Consider the following 23,014-nt stretch of genomic DNA (forward strand, 5'->3'; position numbering starts at 1 on the left):
CATGGTGGAGTCCAGTGTGGCCTTAGCTCCCAAGCCTGCCCCTCCCGAGTCCACTCTGGTCCAATGACCCCCAGGAGAGAGCAAGTCGCGGCCACAGCGAGTGATGAGAGCGCTTTAATGGGGCTGCGAGGCGGCGGGGACAGGGTCGGGATGGGGTGCAGCAGTTAGAGACACAGGGTCAGGGCCTCTCGTCCTCCACTGACTCCACCCGGGCAGTGAAAGGGTCCTGGCAGCGAGTGGGTCTGGCTAGGGACGGGGCGTAGACTTGAGGGAGGTGGGGGCAGAGGTGAGGTCCCGGGGGCCCCAACTGAGGCCCGACAGGCAGTTTTCATCTTTCTGGTAAACAAATGACTGAGAGGAAACCCTCGGCGGGGATAAGAAATGAGGCCCGGGCTAGGCCGGGCGCAGATCTGGGTCAGGGAAGGAGGGAAAACCCCTTCCCTGAGCTCGGGGCCTGCCTCCACCCAGGATGCGCCAGCGACGCCGGTTCCGAGGTGCGGGGGAGGGGACTGCATCCTGGAGGGGGCTGAGCCCCGCAGGAAAACAAAGTCACCACCCACAGGCTGGGGAGAGCTCTTCACTCTTTGATATTCAACGAACATGCAAATATATGTAAGTCGGCATGCAAATAAGCAGCATTTTTTGTTGTTTGCATCAGCAGCTTGGGCACTTATTCTGGGCAACTGGGGCGGCGTGTGCACGCCAGTGTTGCCAAGGGCTGGGGATGCGGGGGCCAGGATGGGGGGTCAGGGAGGGTTTCCAGCGCAGGAGGGGTGGGCTGTGCGGCTCCCAGCCCTTCCGCCGGGGCCTGGCTGGCTGGGGCTGGGGCGGGGGGCCCCTCCCAGCTGCAAGGCTGCGGGCAGGAGGCCACGGCCTCTAGTACTTAGCGATGTCCCCCTTCTTCAGGATGACCTGTCGCTGCCAGGGCGCCAGCTTGCTCTCATCGTAGCCCAGTGTCCGCAGCTTCTCTGACTGCTCCTTCTCCCGCCGCAGCTCCTCCTGCTTCTGTCGCTCCTCCTCTTTCCTGGGCGGTGGGGGGGCGGGGGGAGACGCGGTGAAGTCTGGGGCCAGATACCCAGGCTGGCAGAAAGGGTGGGGCCAGGCACCAGGCAGAGGCCAGGTCACCCATGCAAGGGGAGGGTTACTGAGGGCGGGGGCTGGGTTGCTGAAGACAGAGGGGCTAGATTGGGGGCAGAATGGGGTTACTGGAGCACAGGGGAGCTGTGTGAGTGGGAGGCTGAGGCTGGATTATTGTGGGCTGGGGTGTTACTGGAAACAGAGGTGCTGGGTCACTGTGTGGCACCGTGTGAGGAGGTGGTGTTGCTGGGGTGCAGCAGCAAGATTACTGGGATCAGTACTTCAGTTGCTGGGGAGCTGTCAATATGAAGTATTGAGGACTGGGGTGGGGCTGCTGGGGACCAGAGAGACCATACAATTGAGAGACAGGGACTGAGAATTAGAGACAGGTTATTAGAACGTAGAGGGTAGATCTGCCCTGTTGACAGACTAGTCACTAAGCACATGTGGCTGCTGAGAATTTGAAATGTGGCTGGTCTAAACTGTGATGGATTGCAGGTGTAAAATGTGCATGATATTTCAAAGACCAAGTTTTATTATTATTATTATTTGAGACAGGGTCTCGCTCTGTTGCCAGGGTGGAGCGCAGTGGTGAGATCATGGCTCACTGCAGCCTCGACCTCCTTGGTTCAAGTAATCCTCCCACCTCAGCTTCCCAAGTAGTTGGGACCACAGGTGTGTGCCACTATGCCCAGCTAATTTTTTTTTTTTTTAATTGAGTCGGAGTCTCACTCTGTCACCTAGGCTGGAGTGCAGTGGCACAATCTCAGCTCACTGCAACCTCCACCTCTGAGGTTCAAGCGATTTTCCTGCCTCAGCCTTCTGAGTAGCTGGGATTACAGGTGCGCGCCACCATGCCTAGTTAATTTTTGTATTTTTAGTAGAGACGGGGTTTCACCATGTTGGTCAGGCTGGTCTCGAACTCCTGACTTCAAGTGATCTGCCTGCCTTGGCCTCCCAAAGTGCTGGGATTACAGGTGTGAGCCACTGAGCCCGGCCTGCCCAGCTAATTTTTTAATTATTTTTTTGAGATAGAGTCTCCCTCTATTGTCTAGGCTGGAGCACAAAATGGTGCTATCCCAGCTCACTGCAACCTCCGCCTCCCGGGTTCAAGTGATTCTCCTGCCTCAGCCTCCCGAGTAGCTGGGATTACAGGCATGCGCCACCACACCCACCTACTTTTTGTATTTTTAGTAGAGACGGGGTTTCACCATGTTGGCCAGACTGGTCTTGAACTCCTGACCTCAGGTGATCCGCCTGCTTCAGCCTCCCAAAGTGCTGGGATTACAGGTATGAGTCACTGCGCCTGGCCCCACAAAGCTAATTAAAAATTTTTTTTTTTTTGCATGCCTGGTGTGGTGGCTCGTGCCTGTAATCCCAGCACTTTGGGAGGCTGAGGTGGGTAGATCACCTGAGGTCAGGAGTTGGAGACCAGACTGACCAACATGGCAAAACCTGGCCTCTCCTAAAAATACAAAAATTAGCCGGGCATGGTGGCAGGTGCCTGTAATCCCGACTACCTGGGAGGCTGAGGCAGGAGAATCGCTTGAACCCAGGAGGTAGAGGTTGCAGTGAGCCAAGATCGTGCCATTGCACTCCAGCCTGGGCAACAAGAGTGAAACTCTCTCTCAAAGAAAAAAAAAAAAAAAAAAGAAAAGAAGGCCAGGCGCGGTGGCTCATGTCTGTAATCCCAGCACTTTGGGAGGCTGAGGCAGGCGGATCACAAGGTCAGGAGATCGAGACCATCCTGGCTAACATGGTGAAACCCTGTCTCTACTAAAAAAAAATGCAGGCCGGGCGCGGTGGCTCAAGCCTGTAATCCCAGCACTTTGGGAGGCCGAGACGGGCGGATCACGAGGTCAGGAGATCGAGACCATCCTGGCTAACACGGTGAAACCCCGTCTCTACTAAAAAAATACAAAAACTAGCCGGGCGAGGTAGCGGGCGCCTGTAGTCCCAGCTACTCCGGGAGGCTGAGGCAGGAGAATGGCGTGAACCCGGGAGGCGGAGCTTGCAGTGAGCTGAGATCCGGCCACTGCACTCCAGCCTGGGGGACAGAGCGAGACTCCGTCTCAAAAAAAAAAAAAAAAAAAAAAAAAATGCAAACAAATTAGCTGGGCGTGGTGGCCGGCGTCTGTAGTCCTAGCTACTCGGGAGGCTGAGGCAGAGGAATGGCCTGAACCCGGGAGGCAGAGCTTGCAGTGAGTCGAGATCGAGCCACTGCATTCCAGCCTGGGCGACAGAGTGAGACTCCATCTCAAAAAAAAGAAAAAAGAAAAAAAAAAGAAAAAAAGACCAGGCTTGGTGGTTCACGCCTATAATCCCAGAACTTTGGGAGGTCGAGGCAGATGGATCACTTGAGGCCAGGAGTTCGAGACCAGCTTGGCCAACAGAGTGAAACCCCGTCTCTACTGAAAATACAAAAATTAGTTGGGTGTGGTGGCACATGCTTGTAACCCCAGTTACTCAGGAGGCTGAGGTAGGAGAATCGCTTGAACCCAGGAGGTGGAGGCTGCATGAGCCCAGATCACCACTGCACTCCAGATTGGGTGACAAGAGTGAAACTCCGTCCCAAAAAAATTTTTTTTTTTTTTTTCCAGAATGAGGTCTCACTGCATTGCCCAGGCTGGTCTCAAACTTTTGGGCTCAAGTGGTCCCCCTGCCTTGGCCTCTCAGGAAAGTGCTGGGATTACATGTGTAAGCCACCATGCCTGGCCAAAGACTTATTTTACAAGAGGAATATAAAACATCTCACTAATTTTCATATTGATTATGTGTCGAAATAATATTTTTGATATTTTGTGTCAAATAAAACAGTACTAAAATTAAGCTCACCTATATCCTTCTCCATTTTCACTGTGGCTACTAGAAAATTTTACATTGCATCTGTGGCCTCCATTATCTTTCTACTGGACAGCACTGGGCTGGGTGAGATTACTAGGGGCAGAAAGTACATTCTGAGGGCCAATCAAGGTGATTGATGCTGGGGTTAGGTTAACTGAAGGGTAGAAAAGGCCATGTTAATAGGAGGCAGGGACGGAATAACTGGGAGCAAAGTTGTCAGAGCATGAGAGAGAGATTCTGGGGGACAGTGGGCTGGGGCATTATAAGGAGGAAAGAGGCTTTGTACAAGGGCTAAGAGACAGGAGGATGCATTCAAGTTGGCCTGGATGAAGGGATGACCCTCTGCGACTTGGGTGGGGGTAAGGGTGGCAGGTTGGGGCCAGCGCTGCACTCACCGTTTCTGCTCCCTGGAAGGAAAAAGAGACAGTGTTACTTGGTCCCTCCACCTCAGGAACGCAGTCAAGACACCCTGTCAGGCCAGCCTCTGCCTGACCCCCAGCTCACCTCTCTTCTTCCAGCTTCTTCCGCAGGAGGTCCCGCCTCCAGGCGGGCATGCTGGCCAGCCGGGCCTCCTCCTCCTCCTCCTGAAACACAACCACAAAGCTTCAGGGCCTGCAGGGGCTGGGACATAGGGGGCACCCTCAACCTGGGGACCTGAAGGAGTCAGGGTCACAGGAAGACACCCTTTTGATGAACTTCCGTGGCACAAGTGGATGAAGTGCCCGGTCTCAGCCCCTCAGAGCTGGCCTCCTTTCCCCTAGTAACCCAGACCCTTGTGTCCTACAGGAGACACTACAGAGATCAGAGTTGAGTGGGACAGAAGCAGTGAATAAGTAGCTGGGACCCAGAGGTCCTGAGCCTGATTCCCCACAGGGGCAGTTGGCCAATGGCCACAGGCCCAAGACCTCTGGGCAGATGCAGATGTCGGCCCCCACCCAGCCTCTTGGCTCAGGGAGATTCGGGCTGCCCTGGCTCCCCTGCAAAGGACCTTCAGCCCATGGTTGCCCTCTTCCCAAAAGAGTGGACATGTGCTGTACATTCGTGGGGCTGCAATGACATCGGGGGCAGGTGTGGTGGCCAACGTAGGCAGTTTACAGCAAAGAGTTTTATTTATCTAATGTTACAGAGGAGAAGGGTCTGTACACGGCACACTTCACACGGAACACTGCACACGTGGCTCCCTTGACCTCAGCCAAGGAGGTAGCTGTGAACTCCAGTGGAAAACCAGAGAGCAGGCCACACTGCCACAAGGGGGAGCCGCAGCCCCTCACTCAGAGGGGCTTCTGCTGCCCGGCTCCACACAGAGCCCAGCAATGCCACGGGGCCAGAGGGGGACACCTGGTTTGTTCTGTGCGTGCCCTGCCTATGCGACCAACGCCCCACAGCCTGCCACGATGGGACCTCAGAGGCTGAGGCAGCCTGGTCCTGGGCCCTCCGGGCTGCTCAAGGCCACAGTCCTGGGTTCTTCCTGCTGCTTCCGGCCTCTGGAGGGCGTCAGACAGGCGTCCAGGCCCATGTTAAGACGCTGGAGGGTGAACTGCGAATTCCGAATTCCGCTGCTCAGATGTCAAACAGCTCTGCCTCCTTCTCCTTCCAGAAGGAGAAGCTGCGGTCGATGTAGCGGCAGATGTCCTCGTTGCTGAACTCGCCCATCTCAGACACCAGTTCCAAAGGGTCTTCGGCGGGGGCTTCGGACCCAGGAGAGTCTGAGGTCGGGGGAGGCGCAGCAGGCGGGGGCGGCGGCTGCGGCCCAGGGGCCAGGGCCTCGGGCTGCCCCTCCGGCAGGACCCCCGTCTGAACTGGAGCGGCCTCTTCAGTCAGCTCGTGTTCTTTCTCTTTCTTTTTCTTCGCCTGTTCTTCTGGGGCTGGCTCAGCCTCCAGGCCATTTCCGAAGAACCGGTGCCTGAGGTCTTCGAAGCCGTCGCTCCAGCCGCGACGACCGGCCTCCACCTCCTCCAGCACCACGCGGTGGAAGAGGCGGATGCGCTCCCACGGGTGGCTGCCCAGCCGGTCGAACATCTCGTAGCACAGTAGGTGGCGGAACTTGCGCTCCTCGCGGCTCAGGCCCATCTCGAGTAGCTGGAAGTAGCCGAGCATGAAGAGGTCCAGCGTGAGGCTGTCGTAGCGCGGGGGCGCGCCGCTGTCCAGGGGCGGCAGGAAGTGCTGGGGCCAGTACAGGCCGTGCGCCAGGCCCGTGCTTGCCGGCACGCGCCGCAGCAGGCTCCGCCAGTGGCCCAGCAGCTTGCCCACCGCCTGTCGCTGCCTCAGCAGCTGCCGCAGTCGTTCGTCGGGACCGTGGGCCGCGCCATTGCTCGCTGGCAGCCGGGGGACGTCCGTGGCCTCCAGCCCCGGGCCGGCACCGGCGGCCGCCACACGGGGCAGCAGTCTGCGTAGGCGCGCCTGGGCGCGGCGGCCCGGGCAGCGGAAGGCCCAGCGGCGCCAGTGCTCCAGGAAGAGGTAGACGATGCGCTCTTTGCGCAGGTCGAGGTAGTCCTGGACGCCGCGCAGCTCCGTGCAGAGGGGCGGCCGGCGCGCCAGCTGCTCGGGCTCAGGCAGCGCCGTCTGGCGCTCCTGTGTCCCCGGCGGGCCCAGGGTGCCCAGGGGCTCCCAGTCGGCCAGCGGGCCGTGGGCGGCGGAGGCGCTGCGCTGGCCAGAGCCGGCCGCCACGTAGTCCTCCTCCAGGATGGGCTCGCGGCCCGGGGCGCCAGAGGACTGCGGGGGCTTGCGGCTCGGACAGCGCGCGGGCGCCGCGCCCTGTGCGCGCAGCTCGTAGGTGGCGCGGAGATGCTGCACTGAGACGCCGCACTCGAGGATCTCACGCGCCACGGCCTCGCGGCACCAGCTGAGCGAGTGCGAGCGGCCCAGGCAGAGCGGCCCGGGCCGCCAGGGCGCGTCGGGCAGCGGCGCTAGCGGCTGGCCGGTGTCAGCGGTCAGCAGTTCCGCCAGGTGCGCAGGCCGGCCGCCCAGCGCGGCCAGCAGCGTGGCCATGCTCTTGAGCAGCGTGGAGATCTTGCTGCACCAGGCGGGCAGGCTGACGGCGCGGCCATGCATGCGGCGCGGGTCGACGGTGAAGCGCGGCGCCGACAGGGCGGCCGAGATGGGCAGCAGCTGCTCCAGCTCCAGCTCCAGTTGCTCCAGGCGCGCCTCCAGCTTCTGCGCCTTGTGCAGCACCTGCAGGTTCTCGATTTGCTGCTCGATGCGGAGGATGTCGGCCTCGGTCATGAGCTCGCCGAAGGGCCCAAGGATGGCGTTGTGCTCGCGGGAGTACCTCCAGCCCTCGCGGGGGTAGCAGCACGAGCTGGTGGCCGTCAGCTAAGGCGGGGAAGACAAGAGAGGGGAGGGAGGCGCGTCTCCCTCTGGCCCAGCTCCCGCAGTGGCGCCGGGAACCTTTTGCATGTCCTGGGTGGTGTAATGGCTCCGCGGGGCTGCATCTGCAGGGAGGGACAGCGCCTGGCCGGCAGGGGGTGACGCTGGGGCAAGGCTTCGGCCCAGCCGCCGCTCCGGGCTCTGTGCAGTGTCCACTTTGGTCGCTGGCGGGGGGCAAGGCCGGTCGCTGGTCGCTGCTGCGGCGGCAAGGAGAACAGGCCGGCAGACGGGGTCTCCATGCCTGGCTTGTTGGCTCATTACACCACCCAAGGAACTTGCGAAAGGCGTTGAAACTGAGAGGCGCGGTGGCCCTCCCCAACCCTTCCGAAGGCGGCTATTGTGAGGCCTCTCCTCCCAGACTCATGACCCCTTCTCGAGCTCCCCTGTGACCCAAGCCTTCCCGCTCCCTGTGGTCAGTGTTTTCTGTGCAGAATGAGAGGCCACTCTGCTCTTAAAGAGGCTACAGCTGCAGCTTCCACTGAGCTGCCCACCTACCCCCCGTCCTGCTGGACAGCTGGGCGCCGTCATATTCTCATTTGCTCACTTTTTTCCACCTCTGATGTCCAGTTTTCCCCCCTGGGCCTGCCATCGCCTCCCCAGAGGTCCCTGATTCATCTTGACCCTATGCGATCCACTCCCCACATCCAAAATAGGAAGCAGCCTCTTCCCTGCTTAACACTTCCCCCACCCGGCTCCCCAGTGCTCCGGGAGGGAGTCCGTTCTCTTCTGGGCCGCTGGCCAGGTCTTGGTAACCTGGCCCCCACTGAGGTCTCTCCAGCTCAGCGACCCCCTTCCTCCAGCACAGTCAGGGCCACATCCACTCTCACTTCCAGACTGCCCTGTCCCACCTGCAGCTCTTCAGTCCACTCTCCTCCTGGCCACCCCTCACTCATCTTCCGAGTCTCACCTCAGACGTCACCTCCTCCTTCCCTAACACACCCCCCAGCCCACATATAAGGTGGTCAGTTAGGGTTGCCCCAGTCCCTTCCGTTCCCCATTGCAGCTGGCTGTGTTGCATCAGCCCAGGTACTTCTCTCCACTGCCACCCACTCTCACACTACCCCATTTTTTGTGCTCGGTGACTCGCACACATGTCCGCAGCCACCTTTGATATGTTCACCATGAATCCCCAGAGGCTACAACAGTGTGTGGGGCACATAAATGGCACTTGGGGGCCAGGCGTGGTGGCTCACGCCTGTAATCCCAGCACTTTGGGAGGCCGAGGCAGGCGGATCACTTGAGGCCAGGAGTTCGAGACCAGCCTGGCCAACATGGTGAAACCCCATCTCTACTAAAAATACAAAAATTAGCCAGGCATGGTTGGTGGGCACCTGTAGTCCCAGCTACTCGGGAGGCTGAAGCGGGAGGATCGCTTGAACCCAGGAGGTGGAGGTTGCAGTGAGTCGAGATCACACCACTGTACTCCAGCCTCAATGACAGAGTGAGACCCTGTCTCAAAAAATAAAAATAAGCGGCATTTGGGGAACAGTTGTTGGATGAATGAAAGGCAACTCATCCTGCCAGCTGGTGCTGATCGGCCCACCTTACAGAGAAGGAAACTGAGGCTGGATGAGGGTCAGTATTGGCAGCTAGAAGGTGGCATTGCAGCAATAGAGCCCATGTCCCCAAGACTGAGACCAAAGCTCTCTTGGCTATGCAGTGTGGTCCTTGGACCAGCGTCATCAGCAGCCTCACCCAGGAGCTGGCTAAAATGCAGAGCCTCAGCACCGCCCAGACCTCCTGAATCTGAACAGGCCTTTTAGCCAGATCCCAGGTGCTAGGCAGGTGAGGGAGAGTCTGAAAGGCTGCTGTCTCACTTCCAAGGACAGGCTGCTGGGGGGTGTGTGGAGACTGGGACAAGCCTGCCACCCTGCTTTCCACAAAGAAAATGGCCGGGCACAGTGGCTCATGCCTGTAATCCCAGCACTGGCCAACATGGTGAAACCCCATCTCTAATAAAAATACAAAAAAATTAGCTGGGCATGGTGGCATGCACCTGTAATCCCAGCTACCTGGGAGGCTGAGGCAGGAGAATCACAAGCATGGGATTGAACTCGGGAGGCGAAGGCTGCAGTGAGCCGAGATCGTGCCACTGCACAACAGCCTGGGTGACAGAGCGACTCTGTCTCAAAAAAAGAAGAAAAGAAAAGAAAAGGAAGAAAAGAAAGAAAAAAAAAAAAGAAAGAAAAGGAAGACAGAGAAAGAGAAAGAGAAAGAAGGAAAAAGGAAGGAAGGAAGAAAGAAAGAAAAAGAAAAGGAAGGAAGGAAAGAAAAAAAAGAAAGAAAAGAAAGAAAGAAAGAACGAACGAAAGAAAAGAAAAGAGAAAAGAAAAGAAAGAAAAACGGGAGGCCCCGAGGTTGGGGTTGGGAATGGCATGGGGGATGGGCTGTGCATTCAGATGCAGACTCCAGGGCTCCCTGGGCACCCCGCCCCACCCACCTTCCGCCTCTGCTCCTCCTCCTCCTGCATCTTCAGCTGCAGCTTGCGCACCATCACCTGGCGCTTCCACTCCGGGATGGGCCGGCCCTGCTCATCGTGCGTGGGGATGAGCGCCTCCACGTCCAGCTGCACGCCCGGCGCAGGAGTAGTGGGCGGCACCGGAACCAAGCTTCCATTGAGAAGCGGCTGAAACCCCGCAGCTGGCGGTGTGGGGCTCCGGACTGGTGACAGTGCAGGTGACACAGACGGCAGCGGCGAATCGGGCTGCAGGGAGAAGCGGTGGGGCTGAGCGCCCGGTGGCCTGGGGCCAGGGAAGCCGGGTCGCAGGCTCCTGCCAGGCCCGCCTACCTGGAAGGCCGGCTGCCCGCTGCCTGAGAACACTGTGGTCAGCCCCTTGCTTTGCGGCGTAGGCTTCAGGCTCTTGCCTGCCTTAATCTCAGCCAGTAGCTCCGAGTTGTCGCCCGTCGGGGACATCATGTTGAAAGACTTGGTGCCTATGCAGAGGCAGGAGATGAGGCACTGGCCCCGGTGGGGCTGCATCCCTGCCACCCCTCACCCGCCCCTCTGCAGCCCCCTTCCCAAGCCAAGATTGGCTGGGTGCCCATCCTGGGGCCCAGCAAGCAGCTCTCCAGGTCCCAGGTCCCGCAGGCTGCTTTCAGGGCCCCCAGAGGCGGGCCCTTGGTTCCCCGACTGTGACAACCCCACTATCCTCCCCACCCTACTCACGAGGTGGAGGGCCCCCGCCTGGAGGACCCTGGGAGTTCATGGTGGCTCTTGGGCATATGTCCCCGCCCAGCCACTGACTGCCCAGCTCCAAAACGATACCTGGAATCAGCCACCTGACCTTTGTCCCAGGTTCCCTGGCTCAGCCCGGCTGGGGTGGAGCCTCCCTCTGGCCCTCTCCCTACATCAGCAAAGCCTCAGTGACCCTTGAACTGAGTCAATTGGGGCCTCCATGGACATACAGAGTCCGAACCCTGGAGTGTCGGTACCCACCTGGTCCCCTCCCTCTCCACCACACCCACAGACAGACGCACAAGCAGACACATTGGTTGCAAGCCGGGAGCACATTTATGGCAAAGCGAGGCTCAGCTCTAGGGGCCCAGGAAAGCAGGGCCCTTACTGAGGCTATGGGAGGCTCCCAGAAAGAAGGGCAGGTGGGTAATATGCAAATACACAGGGCAGAGTGTGCATTTTCCGGCTTAGCCGGAGGAGGCAAATGGAGACTTGGAGAGCGGTCTCTTGAGCCCCGATGAAGGGCTCAGGTCCGGGAGGGAGGAACAAAATGGGCCGACAGCTCTTGGATTCCCAGACTGGGGATCCCAGAGTACAGTCACAGGGAGGAAGAAGAGGAGAAAGGGAAAATCGGTGTGGCTGGCTCATTTATTAAGGCAAAACCACCAGCCAGGTGCAGAATGCTTAGGTGCGTATGTGGGTATGAGGGTAGGTTTGAGGTGCAAGGGCCCACCCATGCATCGAATTTCTCTCGCCTGCCAGCCCCTGCCCTTTCCTCGAGTCTGGGCCCCTCCTGCCTTGCTTTTCCTGCCTCTTCCCCCCACCCCGCGCCTCAGCCTCAGCCAGGAGCCGCGCACGCAGCTACTCACTCTTCCTGTGCCTCAGGACTCTCACTTCTAGGGACCAAGAGGAGAGAAGTGACAGTGGAGTTAGGAGGGAGAGGGGGCCAGGATGAGACTGGGACAGCAGGGGACAGGGAGCGAGCCAGGGAGAGCAGGAGGGGGGAGTAGAGAAGAGAGGAGGAGCTTTTCTGCCCATCTGACCCTGGCTCCTGCTGCTCTGGGGCCTCATGAGGGTGGTCCATCCAGTTCCCGGCTTGGCTGGTGCCCCTGAGGGCTGGACAGGGCCACCACTGGCTCTAGCCCCTAGCAAGGGCCTCCACCTTGGCACTGGGTTGTGGTAGGGCACCCAGCCCTGGCTGTGCTGGGTGGGGGTGTCTGGGGAAGTCCAGAGTATTTTTCTCTGCCCTTAGCTTCAGCCCTGCTGCAGGCTGTGGAGGGAAGGAGAAGGAGGTTCTGCACGCAGGTGCTGGACATGCTTCCATGGGCTCTGGTCTGCAGGGGCTGGGGCTCCATAGGAACCCTAGGGGGACAAGCTCTGCTCTGCACTCCTAGTCAGGGAGACAAAGCTTTGGAGGGTGCCACTAAGCATGATCTCTGCCCTGAGTGGCTGGGTGAGGAAGGCATCCCAGCCAGGCTGGGATGGGAGCACCACATCTAGACACCCTGTCCTGGGCCTTCTAGGTATCCTGGCAGGGGGACACTGTCCCACCCTACATAAAAGCAGCCCAGGAATCCTGCACCAGTCTAGCTCTTAAAAAAGGATGTCTAGGGAAGTCATCGAGGAGGGAGGGGAAAACATTGCCCCCATAGCCAGGCCCCGGCTGGCCCAGGGCCCCTGGCAGGAACTGGCTAGGAAGAGTTCCTGGCATTTCTAAGAAGGCCTCAGGTCTGTGCTGCTTGGAAGGACAAGAGAAAGACATGGAGAGAGGAAGAGAGGCTCAGGATAGACGGGGGCATGGGGAAGGGTGGCCAGCTGCAGGGCCTCTCTGAAGCTGGTTCTACTTCAAGTGTTCCTCCAGCACCAGCTCATCGGAAACACCAGCGCCAGAGCTGGGAGGCCCTTTCTAGCCGGTGGGAGGCAGGCCCAGAGAGGGGAGGGAACTTGCCCAGGCCACACAGCTAGGGGGTGGGAGGCAGGCCCAGACTGGGGAGGGGACTTGCCCCAGGACGTGCAGCCCGGTCCTGCTTTGGCAGGACCTCGAGCAACCCAGAGCCCTCCCTTAGGGTCAAGTACTCAATGGGGTAGGGGTGGCCGGAGGAACATGGAGAAGAGGAAGGATCCGGGCAGTGACAGCTGGGGAGGGGGCGGTGTCTAGATTTCCCTCCCCTTTCAGGGCTAGCGCCGCCCCCCACCCCTCAACCTGCCCCTACTCACTGCCGGTGGACGAAGAGGAGCGGCGCTGCCCGCAGCCAGGGCCAGCGCCCTCGAGGGGCAGAGGCGGGGCCGGCGGCAGCGAACTCGCGGCCTCGGGCAGGGGCGGCGGCGGCGGCGGGGGCGGCGGTGGCAGCTCCCTGGACGCCTTGGGGTCCGCGGCACAGCCGTTAGGCACGTGGTTCCCTGGGAGCAGCGCCACCTGCGAGGGAGCAGAGGGGCCTTCGAGTGAGCCGCGGGCGGCCGGGCCGAGGCGCGGGCAGCCGGCGAGCGCGGGCTAGCAGGCACGCACCTCCTCGCTGTGCGCCATGCCCTGACGTGCGGCCAGCGTCTCGCCCGGGCAGCGGCCCAGCTGCCGGTAGTAGTCCCCCGTGCTGGGCTGCTTGCTGAAGGCGCGGGGCTTGCGGCCGGAGTCCTGCCTCCGCAGCCCGTAGTGGCCGTCGCAGGAGCTCGGCTGCGGGAAGACAGTGACCGGTGGGACTCGGGCACCTGCCCGGTAGGCGCCCCCCCACGCCTCCCCACCCAGCTGTTCACCTCCTGGGGACTCGCGGCCAGCGGCCGTCGAGGGGTGCAGCAGCCGTCTTCCTACATCCCTTGTTCTCAGGGCGGGCATGGGGAGAGGGTCATGGGGGCGTCGGTGGAAGGGCAGGCTCCGCCCGCCTTACAGGGAGGGGTTCTGGGCACCGGCCAAGGGGCACAGGGGCCCCCACTGAGGCCAGAAGGGGCGGGCCCAGGGGCGGGGTGGCCCAGCCCCGACGCCAGGGGGAGCTGGAGAAGGGGCACCTCCCAGCTTAGCCCTCACTAGGCCCTTGGCCGCACCCCGCTCTCCGCTGTCAGACGGACTGCGGGTCCCCAGGGCTCCGCGGAGCCCTGTCTTTCGGGGGTCCCGGGCCGGAGGGAGCCCCCTCCAGAGTCTGTGCTCTCCAAGGCTCCGGCTTGCCCCGGACCCCGGTTGCCCACCCGGGGGCTGCTCCTACCTGCCACGGTGCTGGTGGCCCCCGCTGTGCACCTGGCGGCGGGGGCGGCAGGACCCGACACCTGCGTTACCTGATACTTCCTCTCAGGTTACAGCCGCCCGCACACGGCCAGCCTATGGGCTCCGACGGCCTGACATCACCCGGGGCCCGCCAATCCCAGGCCGAACCCCCCAGCCCTCGCGGATACCACGGGTGCGCCAAGTACCTTGCCACACCTGGCCGCAGCTCTGCACCCACCCCAGGCCAGATGTGACCCCGCCCCCTGCGCCTCTCCCTAAGCTGGGAGCTGAGCCCCCCCACCTCCATCCCCGCCGGAGACAGGAGAGGGCTGATCCTGGGCAGAGGGGGCCTCTCATATTTGGCCCCCGGCTCCGGGTCGCGTCCCCCCGCTTCCCCTCCTGCATCTGGAAACCATCCCCATCCACGAAAGCGACACCGACACCCGCGCTCAAGCCTCGGGTTTCAGGGGCCGTAAGGCGGGGTCGGGTGACAGCGCGGCTTCCCGCCCCGTCGCAGCTGCCCCCAACTAGGCCCAGCTCAGTGAGGGAGAGTGAGTGAGGCAGCCCGGCCAAAGACTGAGTGACGGGGTGGGGGTTGTCCCCTGCCCCACTCTCCAGCCCGTGCGTCCCTGCGGTGGCCTCAGACCCTTCACCCCGCCCGACCTGGCTCACGTTGCAGGAAACGCGACACCGCAGGATTTGTTTTCTGGGCCAGCCCGCCCGCTCCGCGCCCCCTGCAGCCCGGAGGCTCGGACGCCACGACCCTGCTCCCGCCCTCGGTCAGGCACCCGCGCGGGGGGCGCCGCGGCCACACAAAGAGCCCTTTGTGGAGTGTCCCGGTCCCGGCCCTGGCGCCTGCGGCCCAGCACGCACACAACCGGGAGGGACGCACACAGCCGGGAGCGGCGCACACAGCTGGGAGGGGCGCACACACAGCCGGCAGGGGGCTCACAGCCGGGAGGGGCGCACACTGCCAGGAGGGACGCACACAACCGAGACGGGCTCACACAGCCAGGAGGGTATCACGCAGACCTGGCACTTGGGCTCACCGGTGGAGAGGGGACACTGGCTGGGCCACCTGTCCTGTGGCTTTGGGCGGGACTCACAGGCTGGGCTGGGAGCTCAGCGATTCCTGGGCCCCTGCAGCCTACCCGCCCGGCCCCCTCTGCCTCCCAGAGATGAAAGGGGAAGCCACTGTGGGAGCTTGGTCTAAGGTAGCATGAAGAGGGCAGCCACTGGAGCTGGCCTGCAGGTTTGGTGTCCCTCCCATGCCTCCCTTGCCCAGTGGCCTTGTGACCTGGGTCACCTTGTATCAACGCCCTGGGGTGGTTTGCCTTGGGCTTAAGAGAGAAATGCAAGGTCCCAGGCTCCAGCAGGACCCCAGGGGGCTGCTACACCACGTCTGGCCACCTGTGACCTCAGGCTGTCCTCTCACCTCTCAGACCATCCTTGCTCTGTTCCTGTGGCCAGAATGCCAGTGTTCCCCAGGTCACCCTGCCCAGGATTCCCAGAATTGCTCAGACCAGACCACTGCCCCCACTCCTGCTCCAGAGCCTCAGCCAGGGGCCTGCAGCCCCCAGACATCCCTAGGTGCCTCACACTCCACCTGCCTGCCCTGGCCTCATCCTCTCCACACAGGTTCCGCTTCCCTCCAGAGCTCCCAGCTCAGGCCTGGCCCTTTCCCCCAGGAGCTCGAGCCCTAAACTGGAACTAGCCACAGCTTCACTTCCTCCCAGCCCCCACTGCCGGTGGGCACCCAGCCCCGCTAGTGCCTGCTCACCTTCCCCCCACACTCCTTCCAGCCCTCACCTCCACAGCCATGCCACTGGCACCTTCCACCTGGCAGCCACCTCCCTTGGGTGACACTCTCCGACTGAGCCTGGGGCTGTGGGGGTGGTGGGAGCATGCTTGGGGAGGGGCAGTCTCCATGAATTCTCTGTCAACTCCATGACAACCCAGCCACTCTGTGCAAGATGTAGCACAGGCCCAGTTCCTGGTGAGGCACAGCTGTCTGGACCTGCGTCCTTCACCCCCCAGCTCCCATGGAGGGCAGTGGCCTGCTCTTACTCTCCTCCCAGTCCAGTGTCCAGCCCTGACCCCTCATGGGACTCTCCAGGAGCTTTGACTCTTGAACATGCCATGGACCTAGGGACCCCCACCCTATGCCCACTAGTGAGGCCAGGCCTTTGGCCTCACTGGCCCCCATCGGCCTAGTCCCCCTGCTGGGAGGCAGGCAGGGGGTGAGGGCTCACTACCTCCTTCTTAAGGGCCTCCGTCTGCACGTGGCGGAGTTTGTTCTTCATCTGCATGTAGATGTCAGCTGCCTGTGGTCCCACAGGAGGCTTGGGAGCTGGGTAGCCAGGTGGGGGTGGGGGCAGTTGGGTGCCTGGGGGCGGGGGTGGCGGGGGAAAGCTGGGTGGGGGTGGTGGGGGTGTGGGCTTCCCGATCATGCCCCGAGGCAGGCCCAGCTCCGGGTTCAGCATGTCCATGTAGCTCTGTATGTCTGCAGCTCTAGCGCTGGAAAGCTCTGGGGAGGCAGAAGAAAGGGCCAGATTTGGGAGCTTGCGGACAGGCTGTTCCCCAAGACAGACTCTCCGCCACCTGGAAACAACTTGCCGAGGGCCACAGTGGGCTCCAGGGCACCACTTGGTACACTTGCTGTGGCCCCTGGCGGTGCTGGGCTTCCTCTCCCTGGCCCTGCCCTGCCCCAGTCCAGCACTTATTGGGAGAAGATCAGGCACTCTGGTTTGGAAGGGAAGCACCGAGGCTTTGGTGTGTCTAGAGGGCAGGGTCACCTGGAAGGGGAGGGTCTACTCCTTGGGAGTATGGATGGCCACATCTAGTCTTTGCAGGGCACCCCTCCCGGGGCTGGAGGCCACCATCTGGCGGCGTAAAGCAGGCATTGCAAGGGGACGGATGCCCATGCTCAGGGCATGGTCAGGGTGTGTGTACACACACGCCTGCAGTCTGCTGAGGCGATTGTGCATTTGTGTGTGTTTGAGTGTGTATGCATTTGTGCACGTGCCTCTTTGTATTGATGAATTTGTGTGCATTGCACTGTGGACATAGTTGTGTGTGTGTGTGCATATCTGTAGTATGGAAATAGAGCATTGTGTGCTTGTGTATAAGGTGGGTGTGTGCAGATATTAGCATGGCTCTGTGTGTGTGTTCATATTTGTATGCTGTATGTACACATGTACAAGCGTGTGCTTTTGTGTGTGAGTAGCTGAGAATAATGAATGGTGGGCGGCACACGTGGATTTTGTGTGTGGGGAGAGTACATGTGGATGTACACGTATGTTTGTGATGAGCACACACGCATGAGTGACTTCTGTTTCTCAGCAGAAGGGGTGTCTCCTCCCCATGTTTAAGAGCAAGTGATTGGCCGGGCTCGGTGGCTCAAGCCTGTAATCCCAGCACTTTGGGAGGCCGAGACGGGCGGATCACGAGGTCAGGAGATCGAGACCATCCTGGCTAACCCAGTGAAACCCCGTCTCTACTAAAAAATACAAAAAACTAGCCGGGCGAGGTGGCGGGCGCCTGTAGTCCCAGCTACTCGGGAGGCTGAGGCAGGAGAATGGCGTAAACCCGGGGGGCGGAGCTTGCAGTGAGCTGAGATCTGGCCACTGCACTCCAGCCCGGGCGATAGAGCAAGACTCCGTCTCAAAAAAAAAAAAAAAAAAGCCGGGCGCGGTGGCTCAAGCCTGTAATCCCAGCACTTTGGGAGGCCGAGACGGGCGGATCACAAGGTCAGGAGATCGAGACCACCCTGGCTAATCCGGTGAAACCCCGTCTCTACTAAAAAGAACACAAAAAACTAGCCGGGCGACGAGGCGGGCGCCTGTAGTCCCAGCTACTTGGGAGGCGGAGGCAGGAGAATGGCGTAAACCCGGGAGGCGGAGCTTGCAGTGAGCTGAGATCCGGCCACCGCACTCCAGCCTGGGCGATAGAGCCAGACTCCGTCTCAAAAAAAAAAAGAGCAAGTGATGAGGGTAGTCTCTGACTTTGGCTGTGGCAGGGTGGCCCAAGGCCAACCCTCACAGCCCAGTGGTCTGGCTTCAGTCTGCTTCCCCTCCCCCTCTTCCTCCTTGGGCACACTCACCACGTGGAGGGTGTTGGCCCTTGATGCTGGAGTGGCTGGAGGAGCAGGAGTCATAGTTGGAGAGGGTGCTGGTGGGTGAGCTGAGGTCAAAGTTCAGCGGCTGGACTGACACCGTGGTGTTAGGTGAGGACATGCCTGAATCCAGCTGCTTCGCCTCCAGCTCTGCGGATGGATCACGGGAGAGCACGCGATGCTCCACGCTCTGAAGGGGAGGGAGGGAAGCCAATGAAGGCAAGTGCACCCCAAGATGCGTTGCTCTCCAGGCTAGGGTCCCACTCAGCCATGCCTTCACTGTAGAATCTTGGTCAAGCCACACCCCTCTCTGGGGTCTCTTCTGCATCACTAGAGGGTCTCTCAGGTTCCTCCAAGTTAAGATTCAAGCCCAGCCCCACCAGGCAGCAGGACCCAGGTTCCTGGGAAACTCCCTCCCCTGACTCCTCCCTGATTAGGAGGGTGGAGAGATCGACGAGGAGGGGGCCTTGAGCTGCACCCCAAGGGGAGAACTGCCAGGAGATGGGCCTTCTCCCTTAAGGATCAGAGGCTCCATGGGGAGGCGCACAGCACAGGCCCATCCCTAGTTATCTGGCTGGCAAGCTAGCGCTCCTTGCCGGACCTGGGACCTGGGGCAGACTCCCAACACCAGCCCGGCCTGTCTCCTGATGGGGCCCTTGGGGTAAGGGTGGGGCCTGGGTAGCCAGCTGAGCAGTGATGGGCAGCCAGAGCTCAGGCTGCCAGGCCTGCCATTCCCCCGCCCTGCCGGGTCTGTGCCTCTGACCACAGGCCTGTCCCCTCCCGGTGCAGAGGGGAAATGGGGTGGGGGCCCTGCTTACATTGCCCATGCTGCCCCTGCTGCCGGCAAGCCCGCTTGCTCCGCTGCCTCCTACCCAGGCGTGCTCCTCCTTGCCCCGTGCCCCCTCCCTGCCTAAGAAGTGTCACAGGCCCCCTGGGAGAGAGAGGCAGGCCTGGCACCAGGTAATGGCTTGGCGGCTGCGCTCATTGGCCCCGTAATTAGGGGCTCTGCGGGAGTGTTTGCCTTTTCTGGGCCAGCATCTTCTGTGGCTTGGATCTGTCACTGCCGAAGCTGGGCCTGCTTGGGTGAGAGAACCAGGGCACACATCCCCCACCCATTCCAGGGGACCAGGCCCTGCTGCCTACCCCAGGAGTCAGGGGAGCCATAGGAGGTGGCTTGGGCAGCACCCAAAGGTGCTCTTTACCTGGCCAACAGCAGTGGGTGCTGAGGGCACCAAGCCCTGACCCCTGTAGGCAGCAGATAAGAGGCTGGGCCACAGCAGGTGTACTGCATCTGCCCTGAGTCACCCAGCTCTGCAGTCTGGGACAGTGGCTTCAAACTTTCCCTCTCCCACTTACTAGCTATGTCATTTCGGGTGAGTCACCTGTGCTTTTTGTGCCTAAGTTTCTTTATCTGCAAATGGGGATAACAGCACTACTTGCCCTGCTGAGCTCCAGGACATGGCACCCAGTAAATGACACATAGTCAGCTATTTTTTTTTAGATGGAGTTTCATTCTTGTTGCCCAGGCTGGAGTGTGGTGGCGCGGTCTCGGCTCACTGCAACCTCCACCTCCCAGGTTCAAGCAATTCTCCTGCCTCAGCCTCCTAAGTAGTTGGAATTACAGGTGCCCACCACCACACCCAGCTAACTTTTGTATTTTTAGTAGAGATGGGGTTTCATCATGTTGACCAGGCTGGCCTCGAACCCTGACCTCAGGTGATCCACCCACCTCAGCTTCCCAAAGTGCAGGCATGAACCACCATGCCTGGCCTGTCAACTTTTTTTTTTTTTTTTTTTTTTGAGATGGAATCTTGCTCTGTCACCAGGCTGGAGTACAGTGGTGCGATCTTGGCTCACAGCAACCGCCGCCTCCTGGGTTCAAGTGATTCTCCTGCCTCTGCCTCCTGAGTAGCTGGGACTACAGGCGTGTGCTACCACACCTGGCTAATTTTTTTTTTTGTATTTTTAGTAGAGATGGGGTTTCACCATGTTGGCCAGGATGGTCTCGATTTGCTGACCTCGTGATCCGCCCGCCTCAGCCTCCCAAAGTGCTGGGATTACAGGCGTGAGTCACCGTGCCTGGCCTGAGCCACCGCACCCAACCAACTATATTTTTTAATGTACTGTGAAGAGTAACTGAGATTACACCTTTAAGGCACTCGGCAGGGTACCTGCCTAAGTCAGAATCCAATGAGTGGTGTTTGCTGTCCTATGACCACTAGCAGCTGCATCCAGAGAGGCCCTCCCTCAGGTCCTCTGGGCCCTAGTGCCACCCCACGGTCCCTCAACAGAGTCACAGACTCTCTTAGCTAAAGGATACCCACCATTGATGCAACAATGCCCTTCCCAGTGTCTATCCTGGCTTATATACCCTAGTGACAGAGTGCTCACTACCTGCTGGGCCACTCATTCTCTTCCGGAGACTCTGGGGCGGAAGTTCATCCACAGGCCCGCCTGCAGCCTCTGGCCTTTGGACCTTGCTGTGTTCTGCAGCCCCCAGAGCCAGGACCATACCCCTGTGCTGGCAGGGAGGGCAGATGCACAGACGGTGCTCAGGGCACAGACCATCTACCTTCTTCCCTCCGGGCCTCATTTCACAGACCCTCCATGGCCAGGCTGCCCCATGGAGTTAGTTCGCATCCTTTTGGGGTTGGCTGCGAGGCCCACTCTCTTCCCTGCCTATTGCCTCAAAGCAGGCATTGTACCAGCTGGTGCAGAGCCCTGCACTTGGAGACATCCACAGCTGAGTTCAAGTCCCAGTGGGTCACTTCATGACTGTCTCACCATAATAACATAGTTGAAAAAGAATAGTATGGGTTTCCAGTTATGAACCAGCCATGAAGTCAGCAAATGTACGGTGCAGGGGCTGAGAGGTGGCTCCTGGCCAGGCCATCGAGGCAGGTTCTCCACTCTACCACTTACTGGTGATGTGATCTTGGTGCCTCGCAGACTCAGTTTATCCATATGTGGAACGGGACACTTACACTGTCTTCTGCAGAGGTGGCTGTGAGTTATACCCAAGCTAATGTCTATGGGCGGGTAAACGAGCCTAACTGTTCCCAATGGGGCCTGTCTTGTGATTTCTCCAGCCTTACCCCTTGGGGTGACCCTGTTCTTCCCTGTCCTCTTTCTGTTAACCTTTGTGCCTCTAATCCCTCAGTCCCCAGTAGGCAGTGGTTCTGGGCTGAGAGATCGTGTGGAGTAGTGGGCTTCACGTCCCTGAACCTCAGCTTCCTCCTTGGTAAAATGGGGTGACGACACCCACCACTGGGGTAGAGGGGCGAGAAGAGAGAATGCCACAGGAGCAGCGCAGGGATCGTACCAGGTTCTCCACAGTGCGCAGGTAGCGGGTGCAGTGGCTGTGGCCGTTGAAGTCCGACAGGTCGGCGGCCGTGTACCCGTCGCGGTCGCGGACGTCCAGCTCCGCGCCATTCACTACCAGGATCTGGCAGCACTGCGGGGGCACGCAGTGAGGACCCGGCCCCGGCCGCGAGCTGGGACCCCCACACCCGGGCAGGGCCATGCCGAGAGCTTGGTGCCAGCAGAAGGCGCGCGCCCCAACCCCGGGCCCGCGCTGACCTCTAGCTCCCCGTTCTCGGCGGCGTCGTGCAGTGGGGTCCCGCCCCACAGGTCAGCCGAGATCTCCCCGCCGTGCAGCAGCAGCCAGCTGAGCACCTTGGTGTGGCCGCGGCTCGCCGCGAAGTGCATGGCGGTGGCGCCGTCTTTGTCCTGCTCCGACAGGCTCACGTCGGTGCAGCTCACCTGGGCAGGAAGGGCGGGGAGAGAGGGGCGGGGGCTGGGCGCCAGGCCCCTGCGGGCCCCGCCCCCTACACCTGCCGGTCACGTCCCCGTTCCCCCGCCCCACCCTGATGGCCCCACCCACTCCCCTCCGTGCCCTGCCGGCTCCGCCCCGCCACCCCTCCCCCACCGCCCGGGCCCGGAGCTCACCAACCACACGATGACCGGGCTGTGGCCCATCTGCGCCGCGGCGTGCAGCGGGGTCATGCCGTCGAGGGCGCGCGCGTGCGGGTCTGCGCCGCATTCCTGCACCAGGTACTGCGTCACCTCCAGGTGGCCCTCCTGGCACGCCAGGTACAGGGGCGTGGCACCGTTCTTGGTTTGGGCATTCACTCCTCTGCGGAGACACAGTGCCCACGTTGGGCCTTCAGCGCCTCACCCTCTCCGAGGCCTCCTTAAGCCCCCCGCCCCCTCCCGGGGAGCCTGAACGTCAGGGAGAGTGGGTGGGAGAGGGCCCTGTCACCGGCCCGCTGCCACCCCTAGGGCTTCCCCTGGACTTAGTCCTGAGCCACCCTCCCTCAGAGGCCCCTGAGAGCGTCCGACCCAGCACTGCCCTGCCCTCAGTCCCACCTTTTTTTTTTTTTTTTTTTTGAGATGAAATCTAGCTGTGTCGCCCAGGCTGGAGTGCAGTGGCTTGATCTTGGCTCACTGCAACCTCTGCCTCCCGAGTTCAAGCGATTCTTCTGCCTCAGCCTCCTGAGTAGCAGGGATTACAGGCATGCGCCACCACGCCCGGCTAATTTTTTGTATTTTTAGTAGAGAGGGGCTTTCACCATGTTGACCAGGCTGATCTCGAACTCCTGACCTCGTGATCCACCCACCTCAGCCTCCCAAAGTGCTGGGATTACAGGCCTGAGCCACCACGCCCAGCCTCAGTCCCACTTTTTAACCGATGTCTACAACGATGTGGTGAGCTTTCCTCTCCACATGTCACCCACTGTCACCATGAGTCCCCACACGTGCTGGGTCTGACCTCTATCCCTTTCGTCATGTGCCCCCCTCCATCTGGAATGCCCTTCCATCCTCCTCCCTCTTGAAGACTCAGTCCCCATCCCTCCTCCATGAGGGCCACCCTGATTTATTTCCCCTTTGCTGGCCTCCACCCCACACTGCCCAGGGCTGCTATGAGCATGACCTGTCATGCTTGGTTGACCATAATGGATTTTGACCTTTGCCTCCCCCAGAAGACTGAGTTCCCAGAGGGCAGGATGGTAAGGGTTACCAGACGAAATGCAGTTCATCCAGTTTCAATCTGAATTTCAGATAAACAGATAATGCTTTAGTATTCAATATCCCAAATATTGCATGGGACATACTTGTACTAAAATACAGCTTGTTTATCTGAGATTCAAAGCTGGTCAAACGTCCTGGGTTTTGTTGTTGCTGTTTTTGTTAATCTGGCAGCCCGCGGGACGTCCACTATGTACTGAATGCTTCTGCTGTGCTAGCT

At 60.4% G+C, this 23,014-nt stretch overlaps 1 protein-coding gene across 4 annotated transcripts in view; it reads right to left on the reverse strand.

Annotated features, from left to right (window-relative positions):
- Positions 1-102: 102 nt before the first annotated feature.
- Positions 103-23,014, reverse strand: part of ESPN (espin) — a 38,259-nt gene continuing 15,347 nt past the window's right edge. For 2 of the 4 annotated variants that reach the window (XM_033228583.1, XM_033228586.1), the window contains exons 3-14: positions 21,715-21,901; positions 21,346-21,528; positions 21,089-21,220; positions 17,755-17,956; positions 15,908-16,179; positions 12,969-13,130; positions 12,680-12,878; positions 11,332-11,358; positions 9,728-10,221; positions 4,426-4,505; positions 4,317-4,328; positions 103-1,024 (exon numbers count right to left, since the gene is read on the reverse strand). In XM_033228583.1, coding sequence (XP_033084474.1) covers positions 877-1,024; positions 4,317-4,328; positions 4,426-4,505; positions 9,728-10,221; positions 11,332-11,358; positions 12,680-12,878; positions 12,969-13,130; positions 15,908-16,179; positions 17,755-17,956; positions 21,089-21,220; positions 21,346-21,528; positions 21,715-21,901 — 2,098 coding nt within the window. In that variant the 3' untranslated portion in view covers positions 103-876. The remainder of the gene's footprint in view (positions 1,025-4,316; positions 4,329-4,425; positions 4,506-9,727; positions 10,222-11,331; positions 11,359-12,679; positions 12,879-12,968; positions 13,131-15,907; positions 16,180-17,754; positions 17,957-21,088; positions 21,221-21,345; positions 21,529-21,714; positions 21,902-23,014) is intronic. The other 2 variants (XM_033228584.1, XM_033228585.1) reach the window with 2 other exon arrangements.

The sequence above is a fragment of the Trachypithecus francoisi genome, unplaced genomic scaffold, assembly GCF_009764315.1.
Source record: "Trachypithecus francoisi isolate TF-2019V2 unplaced genomic scaffold, Tfra_2.0 Lachesis_group12, whole genome shotgun sequence".
Taxonomy (NCBI): Eukaryota; Metazoa; Chordata; class Mammalia; order Primates; family Cercopithecidae; genus Trachypithecus; species Trachypithecus francoisi.